This window comes from Ochlerotatus camptorhynchus, unplaced genomic scaffold, assembly GCF_037179485.1.
Source record: "Ochlerotatus camptorhynchus isolate MF236.1 unplaced genomic scaffold, CSIRO-AGI_Acam_v1.1 ptg000304l, whole genome shotgun sequence".
NCBI classification, from domain to species: Eukaryota; Metazoa; Arthropoda; class Insecta; order Diptera; family Culicidae; genus Ochlerotatus; species Ochlerotatus camptorhynchus.
Window position 1 is genome coordinate 3,222,173 of NW_027040792.1, and position 14,539 is coordinate 3,236,711.

At 44.0% G+C, this 14,539-nt stretch overlaps 1 protein-coding gene across 1 annotated transcript in view; it reads left to right on the forward strand.

Moving 5' to 3' along the window:
• The window catches only part of LOC135707185 (serine protease persephone-like), a 38,027-nt gene that overhangs the window by 8,842 nt on the left and 14,646 nt on the right, over positions 1–14,539 (forward strand). Inside the window, exons 2-4 of the mRNA XM_065228935.1 lie at positions 11,523–11,700; positions 11,810–12,122; positions 12,188–12,365. Of these exons, the coding sequence (XP_065085007.1) occupies positions 11,523–11,700; positions 11,810–12,122; positions 12,188–12,365 (669 nt within the window). The remainder of the gene's footprint in view (positions 1–11,522; positions 11,701–11,809; positions 12,123–12,187; positions 12,366–14,539) is intronic.

The window sequence follows — 14,539 nt, forward strand, 5'->3', positions numbered from 1 at the left end:
AAACCGTGAAGGGTATTTGCTCTCAATGCGAAAATATTTTTCTTTTTGCGATCAGCATGAAAACAAGCTCATTTGATGATTAGATTCCTTCCCGAATAAACAAGTATTATAAAGCTATTATACCATTTATCATTGTACGATTAGTCAACTGAATAATATGACGATACACGTTATCTTATATTACCTATAAACCTAAGATTAAGTGAATCATATCGATGATGTTATGATAAATGTTATGGTAAAACAAGCTCTTACCATAATTGGTCGTTAAGTTACCATACAAAGAATACTTATTCTCGAACAAAATGTACGTGAAAGTGTTCAGGAATTCATCCTTGTATATTTTTTTTTTCTTCGGTTGTATTATAACAGGTATCGTTCTATGCTGATAATACAGTTCTTTCCTGATTTTGTTAACTTTTTTCCCGATTTTGTCAGCCTGCAGATTTCACTAAATTTTAGAGTCATCGAGGCATCGATCAGAAGGCACATGATTCCCACACCGGAGCTGCGTAGAGGATCGGAGGTGCTATGATTTGTTTGTAGACAGCCATTTTGTTCACCCTTGAGAGGTGGGATCTGCGACAAATCAGCGGATACAGACACCTAACCAAGGCAGAACACTTGACTACAGTTTTCTCTACATGCGAACGGAAGAGGAGCTTTTCATCAAACAACATACTTCTACTTCTACTTCGGCAGACCACTCAACCCTTGTGCCATCCATCATTACAGTACAAGAGAGAGCCGGTTTTAGTTTGGGTGATTGTCGATGGAGGAACATGATTGCTTGTGTTTTGGAGGCATTGATTTTGATTTTCCACGTGGTGGCATAATCAGCAAAGGTGTTAAGGCATCGTTGAAGTTTGTTCGTTATTTCGCGAGACATTCTTCCTTTGACGGCTATTGCGGTATCATATGCGAACAGGAAAAACACGCAACCGTCTCCAAGGGGAGGAATGTCGGAAGTGTTAATGCTGTAAAGCAAGGGGCCCAGCAGACTGCCTTGCGGGACTCCTGCTGGGATGAAAAACGTGTCGGAAAGACAACCATTCAACGATACCTTAAACGACCTTTGCTGGAGGTAGTTACGGGTGATTTTAATAAGATGTAAAGGAAAGTTGAAGTTACAAAGCTTGTACACAAGTCCATCATGCCAAACATTGTCAAACGCCTTTTCAACGTCTAAGAAGGCCATGGCTGTGGACTTGGATACAACCATGTTACTTCGGATGTTATTAATCACCCATACTAGCTGATGATTGGTGGAGTGCCCCTTTTTGAAACCGAACTGTTCCGGAAGGAGAATGTTGTTTTCCTCGACAAATTTGAGCAAACGATTGAGAATGAGTTTCTCGAACAATTTGCTCAGCGCTGAAAGAAGGCTGATTGGTCTGTAGCTTGAAGGCACTGTCGGATCCTTACCGGGCTTGCGGATTGGTATGATTTTTGCTACTTTCCAGATGCTTGGAAAGTAGTGCAGTTTATAAGCATCTGTTGAAGATAGCGGTTAGAAGAGTCTCTTCAAGATCAAGTTGAATATACCGTCAAACCCGGGAGCCTTCATGTTCTTGGTGCATTTCAGCGCTGAGCAAATTTGCTGTACTGTAATCATATCCGCTGGAGGCACGACACAAGGGGAGGCATCAAGGTTCTGAACGCATTGCGTAACCTGATCTTCGAGTGGACTTAGGATATTTGAGCCAAGCAAATGCCATGAAGCGACATGCTTGCCGATCGCATTTGCTTTCTCCTGTGGGGTGATTAAAAGCCGATCGTCATTATTTTCGACTCTGAGAGGTGGAATGGGTTTGGGATGAGTTTTCAGGACCTTGGCTATCTTCCAGAATGGTCTGGAGCGGTCGTCCAGATTCTGAACAAGCCGCCCGAAATTTTCGTTCCGGAGTGAGACGATTCTGGAAGCAATCTCCTTGTTTAGATTGGCGTTTCCTTGCTAGATCTCCGGTTCTCTGGAACTGACGTTTACGCACATTTCTCAAGCTAATCAGTAATTGGGTGTGGGAATCAATGGCAATAAACTTACCCCTCACAGGAACTTGTCGGACGCACGCCTCGTCAGCCACGGTTATGGCTTGGTGGAGTCCCTCCAACGCTCCACGGTGTCAAGCGGCGGGTTATCGATGATGTGCCTGTCTACCACGCGTCCAAACTGGGCCCAGTTTACGCGGTGGTAGTCCTTGTGCAGACTTGGAGCAGGGGCCACGTTGTAGCCCAGTTCAGCCACCACCGGTTGGTGGTCGGAGCTGAGTTCGTTCAAGGCTACCGGCTTGGACAAGCTGGTATTTGACAGGAACAGGTCTAGCGTCGATGGGTTGCCCGCCGGTGAGATGAATGTTGGCTCATTCGAAAACCAAACGGAGTACAGCCCATGCTGCGAGTGGTCGAACAGCAGACGACCGTTCTGGTTCTGCTGGTAGTTCCGCCAGGCCTCATGGCGAGCATTTAGATCTCCTCCAACTACGAAGCGGTAACTGGTACGGGTGATGGTGGACAGGTCCTTTTTGAATTTAGCCGCTAGTCCACTGCTGGCGGCACACTGTCGAGGGCAGTAGACGGCGATGAACTGGACGTATCCAGTCAACGACTCCACCTCCACACCAAGGGCCTCGATGATAGAGGTGCGGATATGGGACAGAGTGTGGTATTTTATTCCTTTCTTGACGACGACCGCAACACCACCCCCACTGGAGCTGGTGCGATCAAGCCGAATAATGTTGTGATCAGGCAACAAGAAGCTGTCGCCGGACTTTAGATGGGTCTCTGATAGGAGGCCCACGTCGATACTATGCTTGCGGAGGAAGTCAGCAAGCTCGAACTTTTTGGCTCGTACAGAGTGTAACGTGCCAGTGCGGTGTTACTCCCAGCACTGATGAGACCCCCGTCTCCAAGCCTCAGGGTCGGCACACGCTCGTGATTATTCCGCGAACCAAGAAAACACTCAAAGTTCACTTAAGACAAACTCCCACTTTATTCGTTTTGACGACACTCACTTCACGGACGGTCTCCCACTTCCTTAGATGTCTACTCCTACCTTGTGCTAGCACTACTCTTCTTTTGTCTTAGGGGCCCCTTCACTTGCCACTGCCGTCGTCGTCGTTCCTCTCCTTCCTCTGGTACCGCATCACCTTCTTGGGCCAGGGGTGGACACCTCTACCTGTCCCCCCCTCCCCCGAGTATGGTGACGGACTCGAGGTTTCAACGAAACACAAGGGTAAGTTGACTTGCCTGGATTGGTGGCGCACACTGTAACTGAGGGATCAGATTCTCGAACTGCAATTCGGACACACTGGCGTGGTCGACTCCAGAAAAATACGTTGAATTCACAAATGGAACCGTTAAAATTTGGGTACATTTTCACGTTTTCGTCTCTCCTCGTCATCCGGAAGACTGCGATTGGAGCTAGCTTGTAACGGTCCTTAAGTTCTTCTTCGATCGACTTGGGGTTGAAATTCGGTAAGCTGACTACCTTGAAGGGCTTCTCACCGGGGATGTCATGTGTGAAGTATTCCGGCCTGGAATCCTTCAGGTAATTCACGGTTGCTTCGTACTCCGCTTTGGTACGCACCATCACCTTGGTGCCGATCCTGCTCACCTTGAATTCGTCATGGTGTCACGGTCACTCGCACCATCGGACTGGCCCTGATTCTTCTTCCTTTTCTTCGTCCGCTTCGCTTCCGCTGGTAGGGCATTCCCAGCATCGGTGGGAAGAGTAGTGTACCTATTTGTGATAGAAACGCACGAGCTACCTTCACCACTATTCGCCACTGTCTCACGAAGCTTGTCGCCACTGTCTCACGTGGGGAAGTTGAACCGGTAGATGTATCTCTTAGCGGAAGTGAATAATCACTGAGATTATTTCTAATATAGTAGTTTTCGGTAGTACACGTACCGTTCCAACTTCCTCCTATGTACCTTAACTATGATGCTTACTATCAAAGCATTGAACAGGTGGAGAACCTGTATACGAGCTTTTGTTCTGACTTTGAAATTGAATAGCTGAATCCCCCCAATTTTTAGTTAATGTTGTTCTAAGCACTTACTCACAGGAGTGGAACTTCGGATCAGAAAGTGGCTCCACTTGTAATTTGCGAACACTAGCGCACCTAGCGGTAGAAGGCATCTTCTGCCTGCAGTTAAGATAGGCAGCATGCTATGATAGTGTGAGTGCACATAGAAAGCCCGTGTGGAACGCTACCACAACACATCGCTTGTTGAGCAGAAAAACGAACACTTTTTGATTCACCGATTTGTTTGCACTTCCCCTTCTGTTCTGTGACTTACTTATTGGAAACCAAACGTTTGATTTGAGAAAAGTCACAGTATTCAATTTTGCATCATTCTACGAACACGCTGTACAGTACATAATGATGATGCATGATAATAATTTTATGTTAGGATTGCTTAATGTATGTGTGATTGTTTTATCCCCTCCTCCTCAACTTCGCTAACATATGAACCAACATTTTGTTCAATTTTGAAAGTACCATCTTCTGACAGGGAAAACAACTGCCTGTTGCGTTAACCACGTAGTCTACGAGAACAACCGTAGTTTGGACCTCTGCTTCGTGAGCACTCAGGACAATGCTCCGTCCATTTCCACAGCACCTTGTCCACTAGTTAAGCTTGTTCCGCACCACCCTCCTCTGATTGTCACTGTTGAGGACAATCTCGTTCGTGATTTCGATAGTCTTCCTGCTGCGGTTTCTTATGACTTTCGAAAGGCCGACCATCGAAGCATTGTAGATGTGTTGTCAAACATGGACTGGGAGAACATTCTCGATCATGACGACGCTTAGGCCGCTGCGGAACTTTTTCTCATGTCTTGGCATATGTCATTGACAAACACGTCCCGAAAAGAATTCACCGCAAAGACTCTCACCCTCCCTGGCAGACGATTGAGCTGCGGTAGTCGACCAAGAGAGCAGCATTGAGAAGATTTACGAAGTATCGCACGCTTCCTCTGAAACATCACTACGTGAGGCTTAATCACGAGTATCAGCGAGCCAGTCGTCGATGCTTTCTGCGATTTCAACGAGGTATTCAGCGTAACCTTAAACTACACCCGAAATCCTTCTGGAACTACTTGAACGAGCAACGCAGAGAATCTGGCCTCCCATCGTCAATGGAATTGAACAGTGAAGTCGCTTCCATTCCGCAGGATATTTGCCGCCTTTTTTCTGACAGTTTTGCCAGTGTGTTCACTGATGAGAGACTAAGTGACGACCATGTTTCCCTCGCAGCCAGGAACATCCCACTAAATGGTCAAACGCTGGGTGCAATTGATGTCAACGTTGAGATGATTTCTAACGCTGCAACGCAGCTCAAATCGTCCTTCAACCCTGGACCCGATGGAGTTCCGTCCGTGTTTTTGAATAAACATATTGCTTGCTTGTTAACTCCACTTCACCGTCTATTCCGTATGTCCCTCTCCAGTGGTATATTTCCAACTTCTGGAAATTTGCACACATGTTTCCTGTCCACAAAAAGGGAAGCAAACGAGCCGTGGATAACTATCTTGAGCTTGAGCTTGATTGACCGCCCACGGTTGCTACTCTGTTATTGCCAGATCAGCTGTAATTACACAGAGAACCAATAGACGATGCTTGGGACTAGCAATCATCCTCAATGTGTAAAAACTGGTGATCTTAAATTAGGCAATACCAGCGCCGGCCGCGCCCGAACACAGGTCAAGAAAGGAATGGGAAGGATTGTGTTGACATGACACTCGCTTTGATGGAAGCCGAGAACACCTCAGCACTTCCACGAGGAATCACTGGGATGTTGGATAAGAGGGTTGAGTTTACAGCAGGGTTCGTTTTGGTAAACGATAAGCTGAATTGATGTCCTAACGATCATATAACGCGAAGGAGCTTGGGACTAAACCCACGGTCTTCTGCTCAGTAAGCAAAAACGTTTGCCACTAGGCAGACGAGCACCTTTTTAATCACCGAGTTGCTGTTATTACCATGTAGTCATATTAACAAATAAACGATGGACGAATCTTGAATGTGGATGGGCCTGAGATTAGACTCATGATGTTCTGCTCAGTAAGCAAAAACGATTGCTCTAAGGCCACCGAGCCCCTCATATCACATAATACCGTTGCTCAAATTTTTGTATCCATTCAAACCCGGAACCAACGACAACAACGAGTTTCGCAAAATACACGATACGTTTTTCTGCTCAGTAAGCAGGCCACTGTAACCGACGATCTCTCAAATCCGAAAACTAAAAACTACGAAAAAGTACTTAGGCCTTCATTAAGTTCCACTTTCACGCGATGTTCAATGTTTCAATTTGCTCTTTACGTATTTTTCAGGCTATAAATAGGCTCTTTTCAAAAGTTACGCGAGAAATACGCACAATCATCGCCTACCTCGCAAAACTGGTTCCAAACGACAACAAAGGCATAAGCAACGATGGATTGTTGAACTTTGCTGGCTGGTGTAGTGCACAGCAAAAAAAAATGTAATATCGGTCAACGTAATTCTAGCTGATATATGATATAATTATGTAATTGTAGTTTTGTAATTTATCAGCACACACCCTGGTCGACCACTGTAAACCAATCTGCCGTTAAGCGAGTGTGTACCTACTGAAACCTGGCCGTAGGCCTATGCTAGACCGTATAGGATAACGACCTTCTTCCACTAGCAGGCCTGTTTCTGTTTGCACAGATAGTCCCACTAGTTTCCGATACATTTATAGGGGATAGTAGGAGATTAAAAAAATGGAGAAGAGTTATAGAGGTTTTGTTGTTGTTGTTTTGCTGAAAAGAGAGAAGCAGAACTATACGAAATTACCTGCTGAAAAAAAGATAAGTCTTTTATTTTGGTTAGTGATCGTTTGGATTTGGGTCAACCCACGTTGTGTTTAGGTTAGTATAAATAAATAATACTATATAGTCATATAAATCACCACAGCTCATTATCTTCAGCGTTATCGGCGTTTCTGGATCTTTAGTTGCCTCTGTGATATACTTACTTGCGGCATACTATTTTGGGAGTGTATATGAGCGTGTACCATGTACGGTAGCTCATCTCTCATCGTGATGGTGGGACATAGAGAGAAAACAAGGAGGTATTAGTATTAGTTATATGTAAACAAACAAAAGAAACGAAGAGAAGAGGAAAGAAGAGCAGAAAAATAAAAAAGGGATGAAGTAGATAACAAAGAAAAGAAACGTAGGCAGATTATTAGAAAAGGCATTATCCGAGACTCAGCAATCAAATGTCACTCCCGCCGAGATCTCAGCGAAACCCCCTCCCCGCCGAGACCCGCACAGCCGAGCTCGGTAGAAAAAACTAAGTGTGTAGATAGATTAGTAGGAAAATAAATAAAACTACTTTATGACTCAAAGTGCAATGAATGAGCGTTAGTTTCGGGATCATTTCAGTGTTAGAGTTATGTTAGTTTTGATCCGTAATCAGCCCTGCCAACCCCTCAACATTAGTTGCAGGCAGTGGTTGTTAAATTTATGCGGCACTGTAACTACTTCTATTTTAGAGGTATGATTCGTCAAGTTTATACAACTCAATGTTTCAATTGAGCCAAACTATCTATCTTACAATTACAAAAGCAAACCTAAACTTACAATTATATGCAAATGCAAAATGAAACTCGACAAATCATCATTATTCCAGGGCAGGGCCTGACGATTTGAATCTAATTTTGATCAGTGAACGGGCACCATATGGTACATTTTCTCACCATGAACCTATCATTTCCAGCCTATCTGAACTATTTAATAAATGGAAGCCATAACATGGGTTACGCTCCCCCTAAGCGAACCCTCCGCATCCTGTCTCTGTCTTATCTCAAATACAAAATGCCAATGGTATGAATGTATCTATATATAACTTGGAAATGACGTACAATCAAATGAACCCGTAACCCACTCACTTGGTCAGGCTTCAGAATCGTCCAGTGGGCAGTGCGCTCTACACGCCAAGTTACCTTTTTTTTCAAATTTACCACAAATTTGATATTTTACCCATTGAGTGTTGATTAGTCACAAGAAACATTGTGACAAAAGTTGAGGTTACTAGTGTATTAAATAATCTAGGTCCTATTTAGGATTATATCTGAAAAATCCAAATCTGGCCAACGCCCACCCTAAACCTAAACCTGTTCTAATCCACCTGAAATGACTAACGAATGGAAGACTTTGACTACCCAGCCATGCAATAGTCTCATTCCGTGCCTTATGGCAACTTGATGATTCTACCCAAGTAACCATAGGCACGATATTTCGCCTTTTTGGCTATATACGGGCCTCATCAGAACTTGCAAACACTGGTATAGCCGGTGTTCAGCTGTATATAGTCAAAAAGGCAAAATAACGTGCCTATGGTTACTTGGGTATTGCGCTCATCTTCTGGCACCACCCAGGGGAGACTTGGTCCTGTACCCAATGCTTAACTTATCTCCATTCCACTCAGCTACTCGCAATTTCTTGTGATATAGTGGGCGGAATATTATTATTTGAGATAATTCAATGTAGACGTCTTTCCAAATTTGGCAGATCGATAGGTAATCGGTGAGTTACCACGATAGTTGCTATTGAACAACTCGACAACGTCCCATCGTGAACGCCTGCTATGAGAATTTCCCATTTCAGACGCCAACGAAATGACGTCTTCGAGCTATCGATCAACTACCCTGGTTATCGCCTGGTACCTTATAGCACGATGCTAGGAGGCGAACCGGAAGAATCGATGAGCTACCTCCCCCAAACGAGCCGTGGATAACTATCGTGGAATTACATCGCTGAGTGCTGTTTCGAAACTATTCGAGCTTGTTATTATGGAACCGTTGCTCTCTCACAGTGCTGATCAACACGGGTTTACTGGCGGTCGCTCTACAACCACCAATCTGCTATGCCTCACATCCTACATTACCGATAGTATGACTGAACGGGTACAGACGGACGTTATATATACCGATCTATCCGCGGCATTCGATTAGTTGAATCATGACATTGCGATTGCTAAATTCGACAGGCTTGGGGTGAGCGGTAATCTCTTGAGTTGGTTCCGTTCGTATGGTTGCTATAGGAGATTGCAAATCAACTAGCTTCTTTGCCACATCAGGTATACCGCAGGGAAGCCATCTGGGACCGTTGATTTTTCTACTCTACTTCAACGACGTGAATCTGGTTATCGAAGAACGTCGATTATCATATGCAGACGACCTCAAAATATTTTTACGAATTTGCTCGACCGCTGACTGCCACAATTTTCAACATCAGCTTAATGTCTTCGCCAGTTGGTGTACTTTAAATCGAATGGTAGTGAACCCAGCAAAGTGCTCTGCCATAACGTTCTCACGAAAAAAGCAACCGATTGTATTCAGCTATGACCTGCTTGGAACGACACTCGAACGCGTGAATCAGGTGAAAGACCTTGGTGTGGTGTTGGATTCACAGCTAAAATTCAGGCAACACATTTCTTATGTCATCGATAAGTCGTCTAGGACTTTAGGATTCATCTTCAGGTTAGCTAAGAATTTCACCGATGTCTACTGCTTAAAATCTCTTTACTGCTCCCTCGTACGATCGACGCTTGAGTGTTGTTCTGCGGTTTGGAATCCAAATTACAACAATGGTGCCGAGCGAATCGAATCTGTTCAACGTCGCTTTCTTCGTTTTGCGCTTCGTAGACTGCCCTGGAGAGATCCGCTTCGGCTGCCCAGCTACGAGAGTCGCTGCCAACTGATAAACCTTGAACCTCTCCGGATTAGAAGGGACACCAGCAGAGCTTTGATTATCGCCGACACTCTACAGGGACGAATAGATTGTGAGGCTATCCTGAGGCAAATTGACCTAAACGTGCAACCCCGACCACTCCGTAACAACCTCATGCTGAGACTGCCACTGCGTTGCACGAACTACGGGGCATATGGTGCGATTTGCAGACTACAGCGTGTGTTCAACAGAGTTGCATCTGTATTAGACTTTCACCTCACACGTGATGCGCTTCGTCGGAGATTCTCATCTGTTTTCGCCGGCCGCAGTGACTGACAGAGAAAATTAGTGTATTTCTATTTATGTTTTTTACATTCTGACCATGTTGCTTTGTTTTTCTTTCTGTGATTATTTGTCATGTAATTTTACTATTATTATTATTATGATTAGTATTATTGACATCATTTGGGCAACAGTATGTATGGCAACAATAAATAAATAAATACGAAATACGGATCATAAAATGAAACCTTCACTCTCTTCTGTGCTTCAGAGCCCTAATTTAAAACTAATGATGGAGCTACTGAAAAAAGCGCATTTTGTGGGAATTGTTTTATTCCACACATGCATGGTGTTTTTGTGTACTATACTGTGGTGCATATCAACAAAAATGTGTGACAAAATAGTATCAGTTTCTATTGTAGTCGATGTCGATGCCGAATTCAGTGCACATTGATCACAGCAAAATAGCTCAACATTGATCATGTAATTCTGTCAATTCTTAACCATTACATTAAATTTAAACACATTATCTTATGCGTAATATGAACGGTGGTCTGATTATGCTAACATGAATTGTCGCGAGTTTTGAACCATAACCGAAACATTGAAATACTTGAAAAAAAATAAGATAAAGTATAATAGTCAAAAATGCATGACAAACATCATTTTTGCATAATTCGGTTCTACGTCATACTGCGGTCGTGTCTAGGACACAACCCTTTAATTTTTTTGTTGTTGCCAAAATCTCCACTGTGCATTTCAGTCTTCGTCGAGCTTGTTTTCCGCAAATTAAAAATATCGTCAACAATAGTTTTCATTTGATTTCATTGGTAAACATGGTTTATTTGTTATGTATAGAATAATATTGTAAAATTCAATAGTTAAATTGAGTAAATAATAAAAGCTGTTGCTAGCATGATTAATTATCGAAAGGCTATGTCAAGAACAACATGTGAAAAGGGCATACACGCTTTTTGTAAACAAACCTTCTTATGCCCTTTTCTCGCCACCCATATGACACCTACGCAAACCCTCAACATCACCTTCCCGATGATGATGTTGCTTTGCATGGGCGACCCTTGGTTGGCGAGATAAGAGCGTACAAAGGTTTGTTTACAAAAAGCTTGTATGCCCTTTTCATATGTGGCTCTTGATGTTTATAGCAAGCATTAATCGATTTGAATCCATTTGGCCCTTTTGCCCCATAGGGGTTGGCACTAAAGAGATTGCTAAAGTTTGATTTGGAAAAAAATCTTCATAGTTGACGCAGCGTGTGTACGATAAAGATCAGCAATCTCTATTGTCGCATTACAGTTTCAAAATAAAATTTGAGACGACAACTTTTGAAAAAAATCGCCAACATCTTTTGACGAGATTTAGTTGCTAATTTATGAAGCAAATATTATGAACGGTGTACACTCTCTTATAAACATCCACCATTTGGCACTCTTGCCCCACCGGACCCTACTACTAATCAAGATACAAGATTTATCGATAGGTAATTTTCGGTTTCCTTCTTTCGTTTCACTTCCAGAGGGCGACATTTGTCAGATGGAAAAAGGCTCAACCGGCAAGTGCACGGTGTCCACCAAGTGTCCCTGGTTCGTATTGAACGTGATCCAACGCAAGCTGGTACTATATGAAGACGTTCCAAAATGTGGCTTCACCGTCACTGATGAACTGGTTTGCTGCCCGAATGAGGACAAAAGCAGGTATGGAATTGATTTGCGTCATTGTACGGGTTCACTCCCCTGGACTCCCGCCGCTTATCATAAATACATTGGTTTTTAAAAATTCCATGTATTTTTCGTTTGACGTCAGGTCCGGATCGGTTCGGAAGGCGGTTCAGGCGTGTCGGAATTTCATGTGGGGGAGTTCCTACATTGCGCAGCACATCGTAGAAGGCGTGGAAGCTGAGGATGGGGAGGTACCGTTTATTGCAGCGCTTGGATATAGGTCGTCAGAGCCTGGTCGGCTGTATGATTGGGGCTGTGGAGCTAGCTGGATTGCGAGCAAGTATCTCCTGACGGCGGCTCATTGCGTACGATCTTTTCAACGGCCGATATTGGCCCGCATTGGAGTGCTCAACTTGGAAGATTCTAGCAATCCGGCCATACAGGACTCGGAGCTGAAGGTATGTGCCTCGTGGATGAATTTCATAGTTACGATTCAATAACAACCCGTTGGCAACATTTTCAGGCGTTCTATTCCCATCCAAACTTCACGTCCAAGAGCAAATACCATGACATTGCTGTGATTGAACTGGTGACGCCTTTCAAGTATGACACAAATATTAATAAGATTTGCCTGCATGCTGACCCACAGGATATGCTATCGACGCATGTTCTAACCTCGTCCGGATGGGGATTGACGGAGAGTGGGTTCTGAGATATTATTTCAAATATCTGTATTTTAAATAGATTTTTTTTTAACTTTCAGCCGATGGGTCTCGATCAGACGTACTGCTCAAGGTTGAACTAACGACAGAACCGTTGGAGCGGTGTGCTACGGATTATCGATCGCAGGTGGGAAACGCTGGTGGAAGGCTTTCCTCAGGCGTAATCCAGCAGCAGTACTGCGCCATCGGTAAACGCCGAAAGTCCGGTAAACGTGGGGATTCGTGCTTTGGAGACTCCGGTGGTCCCTTGCATTACACCGATCACGGTGCGGATCGATTCTATCTGGTTGGGATCACGTCGTTTGGGCTAGGTTGTGGTGAATCCGCCGGTATCTACACTCGTGTGGCATCCTACCTCGATTGGATAGAGGCAATCGTATGGCCGGACGATGCCTCCGTCTTGGACCAATAAAAGTAGACAAGATAAATGCAAACATCGATGCAAATATAGTTTTTATTACCTTTGTTTAGCACCTCTTGACCATCTCGTGAAACCGATCGCGAGCAAACCTGTTTTTGTTTATAGCAGGCACGCATAGTGTCATCGGATGTCCAGTTCAATGGTCACCAAATGCTCTGCAGATTCTCTTTTGACTGATTCTTGGCGCGAGTTCCCATGAAAAGCGGGCTGGTACTCACTCTCACCGCTCTATAATGCAGCATGATCAGCTCACCACTGTCCGAATCCGAAATATTCATGATGATCGCGCATCCTCATCCAGTAGTCGGTTGGTGTTCAGAGTGCTCACTCCACATTTCGTCGGTGATCGTGTCATTTGTGATCTCTCTATCGCGGAACCGGTTGACCATTTTTACGTTGTTCCCCTTTTCCTATCAATTTGCGGGCAGAACTACAGTTTGCCAGTTCAAACGGATTTAGACCAGTGACATAACGATGATTTACACACGAAAGCTAGCGTCATTTGAGTTATAGTGCATAGCAAGTGATACTAACTGTCATTTTGGTCACCAAAGGCAGATCAAGAACAACATCAGAGAATAAGATAATCTGTAGTTTTTTTTCGGTGAAGTGGTGACCCCTCCGCGACAAGAGCAAAGTTGTGTGCGAACGAGAAAGACTTGTCTTGTTTACAACGCAAAGATTGCGATTCTTCTTTGGGATTGTAAACAAAAAAGCGGTGAAACCTGCTGAAAGCGACGACGATGATGATGACCTTAGGGAAACCCGCTTGTGCCGGTTTACTTCTACAGCTGTTGGTGATCGCTAGCACGTTGCTGTTCGCTTCCGTGCGGTGCATGTTTCTGTACGGTAAGGATCGTCGAACGGTATCATTTGATTTGAAAGGGAGTTTTCTTGTTTTCTGCCCACCCACCCGATAGTGACAGAGAAGGCTTGTGGTGGTTTCTAGCTGACGGCTCGCGAGCAAAGTAGGCGTGTTTGTGTTTGTGATTTGCATTCGCTGTTATAATCTGGTGCTCGGGTTGATTTGATAACCTCTCTTTCTGGGTATTGCTGCTAATCTGCAGGAAGCCGCGACAAGCTTGGAACAGTAGGATGTGCAAAATCAAAACAGAAACATGCTCAGAATGGACTACAAAAAACCGTAGTAAATCAGAGATCATGGAAAAGGCAGATGTACATCATGTTCTGAGTTGTTTCTGAAGCATATTTAATTTATTATTCAAATTTACGTGCTATTTTGAGCATCGTAATTCGTATTTTATGAAAGTCATATTGCACATTGGAGCCATAGAGTATTATTTTGCTTGCCACCAGCGTAGTGAGGGTGAGGTTTTAATAAATGTGTAAAATCTAACTTGTGCCTTCTCTCGCTGGCTCTAATAATCCCGAGAGCTCCGTGAAAGCGTCCGTACCGAACAATCGTCTATACTTGAATCCCCTACTCTAAACTCAGCATTGCTACCGAACCCAACACCTCGATCATATCGCGTTTCCCGAACAGCTGTCATTCGCTCTTACAGTGTGACCAGCTTAACTCGTTATCCCAACTCGTGGCGTTACCATTAACGCTATGTTACCCATCGTTACAGAATGAAGCATAGCGAAATTTTGGCTTATATTCTATAGAAATATTCACAATTTGGATTTTTCACCCTACTGTAAACGTGTGGTTCTGTAAGACCCTATGAATGCACATTCTTGCATAATTTACTTGACATTTTTTCGTCAT